General features: G+C 45.0%; 1 protein-coding gene across 1 annotated transcript in view; it reads right to left on the reverse strand.

Moving 5' to 3' along the window:
* Positions 1-5,781, reverse strand: part of FSCN1 (fascin actin-bundling protein 1) — a 62,542-nt gene extending 56,761 nt beyond the window's left edge. The window contains exon 1 of the mRNA XM_077448712.1: positions 4,870-5,781. Coding sequence (XP_077304838.1) covers positions 4,870-5,671 — 802 coding nt within the window. The 5' untranslated portion in view covers positions 5,672-5,781. The remainder of the gene's footprint in view (positions 1-4,869) is intronic.
* Positions 5,782-6,000: the final 219 nt, after the last annotated feature.

Raw genomic sequence — 6,000 nt, forward strand, 5'->3', positions numbered from 1 at the left:
GGGCACTCCTATGCTGCTGGTGTGCCTTTAAGTGATGTCACAAGACTGATCAGAGCCAGAAGAACTGCTTTAGGAGACTGCTCGTCCAAAGCAAAAATCAGTGAGGAAGACTGCAGTACCCTGTACTAAAGGAATATTTGCATTTATCTAATGTCTGTTTTGGGGGGGGGGGGTCCAATCGCCCCGAGATAGGCATTGCCAAAATGTACTTGAAGAAGAGGTAGTAGTTTCTGTACTACTTTCTGTGATTTCGGGGTGAGATTTCCATTGACATCTGTGCAGAAACACACAAAATCGGGACCGACATGCAGGAGTGAAATTGTGCAAGTTCAGCTGAACTCACACGCCTTCATTCCCGCAGCTCAGTGTCAGAATTGTGAATTGGATCATCATATGCATCACTGTCAGTTTACATTTCAACACAAGTAAAGCAATGAACGAGTCCTTGAAGATTCAAGCTTAAAGATGCCAAGTGTTTCGGATGTAATCTGCAGCAAACAAGTCACAGCTGAATCTAAATCAGAAAAAAAAAAAAAAAAAAAAAACCAGCACAAACACCCTGTGAGGAGGGTAAACTTAAGAGCCCTTTCACAACAAGGCAGTTTTCAGGCGTTTCAGTGCAAGAAATGGCGCCTGAAAGCTGCTGCTCAAGTGCTTTCACACCCGGGCGGTGCGCTTGTGGGACGTTAGAAAAAGTCTAGCAAGCAGCATTAAAGAAAGAAAAAGGTAATACTGCGCTACGGATTATATAAATGGCTGAAAAGATCTTTTATGTATACTAGGGGGTTGTACTTCTACCTAGGGGTCCAACAGATCAAACTCATGGATTGGATCGTTCCTCGGATCAGAGTCACGGATCGGCAAATTGAATTTGCAAAAACCTGTGAAAATTCCACCACCATGTAGTCCCCACTGTAATATTGTCTGAGCATGGCTGGGTATCGCCGAGTATGGCTGGTATGGAAGGATGTCTGTGACTGTACTTGTCACAGAGCAGCACTGTGGGCTGTACAGATGCAGCCCACAGCGCTGCTGCCATACGATCGCTCCCCTCCAATGTACAGATTAGTACACAGAGGGGAGAGGAATCGGCATCATGACGCCGGTTTGTTTACAAGTGATCGCTCCGTCATTTGACGGAGCGATCACATTGTAAACGCCGACAGGTGCACCAAGATGGCTGCCGCTTCGGAGCTAGGCCAAAGCCGCGGCGTGTGCCGATCCGAATAGGGTGACCCGTTCGGATCACGGATCGTTGACGATCCGTTGCACCCCTACGTAGAATAAAGGATGAAGGAGAAAAGAAAGTAGAAATGGCGCTGCCCTCTAATATATTAAAGAAAAGGAGTGTATTAACCAAATTACGCCATCAGGATGTTACGTCCCTAAATTAAAATTACAATGAAAAAAAATATAATAAATAAAAAAAAATAAAAGAGTTTTTCTGTACTTTAAACCAAAGTGTTGTGTTAGACTTAGAATTATCTAATCACACCCAAATAGGTCTCTTTCACCAGAGGCAGTTTTCCAAGTGGGTTCCTAAACACACACACACACATTCTGTTTTGGCTAATTTAAATATTTTTAGTTCGGCATTTTAAAACCCAGCACAGAGGGTCTAACACCAATAACTTTTTTTCACACATGGCACACTTCTGAAAAAAAAATAAAGGCATTGTTTAGGAGAAATTAGGTTTATTCACATTTTTATGGGGTTACACATAACAGTTTAGCAACACCTGACAGAGGGTCTAACAGCACTTTGGTCTAAAGTACCGAAAAACTTAAAGGATTTTTATTTTTCATTGTATTTTAATTTAAGGACGTAATATCGTGATAGCGGAATTTGGTTAGTACACTCTTTTCTTTAATATATTAGAGGGCAGCATCATTTCTACTTTCTTTTCTCCTAGCAAGCAGCATATTTGGGGCTGTGTGGGAGCACTGTATACAGCGCTCCCAAAACGCCCCTGCCCTTTGCACTGAATAGGCAGTGCTTCTGAAGCTCCGCAACACAGGCGTTTTTAACCCCTTCCAATTACTCTGCTTCTCATAGCCAACCAGCTATCATTTTTAGCTATACACACACTACGAAAACAACCACCCAGAATGTCTCAAGTCAATGTTTATTCTGCACATTTGTTGGTCATTTTTTTTGGCATTTAAATAAAAGTAAAAGCATGGAGCTAAATACTGATCCCTAACAGATCTAAAGATACATTTCCCACAACCCCAATATCATAAATCAGGCTTGCAAAATGCCGCCTTACACATTACAAGATCCACAAGACCCAGACACAATTGGTCTTGCTGCATGGAGAGGAGACGTCTGCTAATCTCAATGGAAGGGACCACGTATGTGCACTGCATCTAAAAAGGCCAAGCTTTCAGGAGGCAAGCTGCCATGGGAAGAAAGGGTCTAATCTCTGCACACGAGACTGCTACCAAATTTGACTTCCATGAATAGAACAATAGGCAGGAAGCAGCTGTGATTATAGGGTAGGTTTTTTTTGGGTCTTTTTTTTTTATTAAAACTGCTGTTAAACTAGTGAAGCAGTAATGAACGGAGTTTTACAATGCAGGAGATGGGAAAAACCAATAGGCAGCGATCAGCAGATCTCATGCAAACCTCCGTTGCCCCCACCCAAAACCAGATAGACAAAATATTGAAGATTGGCTGACTAAGGACTAAAATATTGGCTGACGAGGACTAAAATATTGACTTTTTTGCACATGCCTGTTCATGACTAGTTCTCTTTAGGTTTCTATGCAAAGCACTCAATGAAATCTGAGTGGAACATCTGTTACACAGTAACGGTCTAAGGGATTTAATGCGCAGACTTTTGGCTATTCTCGCTAAGAGACAGAAGCCACAAAAATGTTCACATTGGCTAGGAGGCCGAGTACCTCTTCTTTTGACCAGCCCTCTTTCATGGGCTGTGGGTGGGGAGCAACTATGTGGATCATCAGACAAAGACTCCATTCTCCATGTAGTGCAATGCTAGCGTCTCGTATCCCGAAGAAAAGTAGAGCATGCCACCGACTTTGTCACAGCTAATTCACAACACATGATGAACAACGTAATCCTCATAAGATGAAACTTTTTTTTTTAAACTGGAATCAGACACTAATACAGTTATTGCAGTTCACATCAATGTTTACCAAAGACTGGAGCATTCATTATAGGTTAAATGTCTGTTTCCATCCTGTTTGTCAGTCTTTTCAGGGGACATTCACAGCACAGTGTCACATGTGACGGTGTTTGTATATTGGCACCAAGATGTTTATAGAAAAAGGAAACTGGGGTGAAGTATGTTAACTAGTTCTACTGCAGCTAGTTTTAAAATACTGAAAATGATTTTTATAGTGAAGGTGAGTTAATGTTTCCTGATATTTATAAATAGGACGTGTTATTTTCCTATGCTCTGAGTGCACTCAGTCTTCTACCTTGTTTTTCTGACAGGTCTGGTCTTTAATAAAAAAGGAGTGTCCAGTGAGTTATGGGAAATATACAGAACACACAAACTTTTGGGATGAATGGATACAGATTTCCTTAAGCTGGCCATACAACTGTACAATTTTACCAGAAACTTTTTGGATATTACATTTTATAATAGTTATTGGGGTCAAATCAACTATTTTTGGCCATGGTGATGAAAGAAAAAGCCAAAGAACATGATGGAATAAGATTTACCTCAAACAGAATTCTAAAGCTGGCCATAGAGGAAGTAGAGAAAACACAAAAAGTCAAAAAAAACTTTTTGATCTGACTTTCAATGGCCCAATCTTATTAGAAATTTTAACAACTTCAACATTCTTCCAATCATTTTCAACTCTAACCATTTTGTTCTGATCGATTTCAATCACTACCCCAATTGCATCTGTCACATTTTAAATTACTGACCTACAAATGACAAAAAAAGACAAAAAAAAAAAAACACACCAAACAAACACCCCCAACATGTTCATTTTTCAATCATGAAAGGGAAATGGACTGTTGCAGAAAGCACACTAACCATATGAAAATCAAATGAGTGCTTTTCTATTCATCTATGGCCAGCTTAACAGTCAATGTAAGTTTGGGTGGGGAAATTCCATTCATTCCAAAATCTCAAGGAAAATATTGAGTTACTTTGGAAGGCCATCGGTCAGGTCTCTGAAGACAATTTGGAACGCAACAATTGGAACCACTGACCGTTGCTCTGGAACGCAGTGATCAATAACTATCCCAATTACGGTGTTCAATAATGCCAAACATAGTGGTCATAATCACTGATAGTTCTGGAACACGGTGATCGGGATCATTGATCGTTGCTCTGGAACATGATGATCCTGATCACAGCATAATCATTGATAGTGCTGGAAAAGTGATCGGGATCACTGATCAATAACGATCCTGATTACCGCATAATATTTGATAGTTCTGGAACACAGTGATCAATGATCGCTGCTCTGGAGCGCAGTGATCAATAATGATCCTGACCACTGCGTAATATTTGATAGTTCTGGAACACAGCGATTGGGTCATTGATCGCCATTCTGGAGCGCAGTGATCAGGATCATTGATCGCCGTGATCAGATCATTGATGGCCATTCTGGAGCGCAGTGATCAATAATGATCCTGACCACTGCGTAATATTTGATAGTTCTGAAGCCCAGTGATCAATAATGATCTTGATCACTGCGTTCCAGAATGACGATCAATGATCCTGATCCATAACGCCAAACTAAGTGATCAGAATTATTGATCGTCCAGGAACTCTGTTTGTGAAGCTCTATTAGCGTATGGCAAAGGTCGGAGTATTGTGTGCTCCGGAGGACAATGTGAGGGTGTGGACCTCCACAGACGCTCCGATGGTGGTCTCTCACCTTGTCTGGTGGACACGTTCCGTCCATTGCCTGAAGTGAGCACCACCTGAGGACAGCTCCTTTCCAGCACGAAGAGCTCGTCTCGGCCCACCTTGCTGTTCTTGCCGGCTTTGAGGGTACCGCTGGGCCCAGAGGGGGTGAGGTAGCGGCCATCGTTGACCCTGAAGGCCACCTTCCCGGCAGAGATGTCCAGGGTGAACCTGGTGTCTGGGTCGGGCTCGGTTCTGAGGGTTCCATCCAGGGCCAGCAGTCGGTGGTCAGGGGTCTGGATGCTATAGCGGTTGTCTTGGAAGATGAGGGTGATGAGGGAGTCCAGCCCCCAGGGCACATCCCGCTCTACGGACAGCTCCTCACCGTTGGCCCCCAGACGGGCGTACCTCTTCCTAGTCACCGAGTAGATGGTGACCTGGGGGTGCATGGCCAGGTGGACGCCCCACTTCTCAGCCGGGGACACGGAGGGGGAGAAGCAGCTGATCCGGTCCTCGCTGCCCCCCAGGTAGCGGCCGTACGCCTCAGACTGGAGCACCCAGCGGCCGTCCCCCTGAGCGCTGACCAAGAAGCGGCACTCCGAGTCCTGGCTCTCCGCCTCCCCGAACACCCGGCCATCCTTGTCCGCCGACAGATACCGGCCTAAGTGGCTCCGGAGCAGCACCGCCTCCTCGCCCACCGGCTCCAGGGTCCATACCTGCTTCTTCTTCAGGCTGGAGGCGGACGCGTTGATTTTGAAGCCGAAGCTCTCGGCGGTCAGGTACTTATTGTTACAGTTGATGAGTCCGAGCTGCAGAGGACCGGAGGCGCTCATGGTGATGGATGCGGAGACGAGGAGGACCGTTATAAAGCACTGCTGGTGGTGGAGGGATTGCTGCGCCCAGCCGAGCCTTGCCGCCTATAAAGCCTTGATTACCTCACTGACAGAGGCGGGCCCCGAAAATGTGGGGAAAAGAAGGAATGGATGAGGATGGGGGAGGAGAGGAGGATGGGGAGGAGGGGGCTCCAGTACAATGGGAGAGAGGCGCACAAGGCTCCATTCAAATGAACAAGGGAAATGGACTACACTGGAGAATGACACAGCCATTTCACTAGCACGTCTGCTGGTCACTGGTACCCCACACCTGGGATGTGGGGGGCTGT

Source organism: Lithobates pipiens, unplaced genomic scaffold, assembly GCF_037356315.1.
Source record: "Lithobates pipiens isolate NorthernLeopardFrog02 unplaced genomic scaffold, aLitPip1_a1.2 Scaffold_22, whole genome shotgun sequence".
NCBI lineage: Eukaryota > Metazoa > Chordata > Amphibia > Anura > Ranidae > Lithobates > Lithobates pipiens.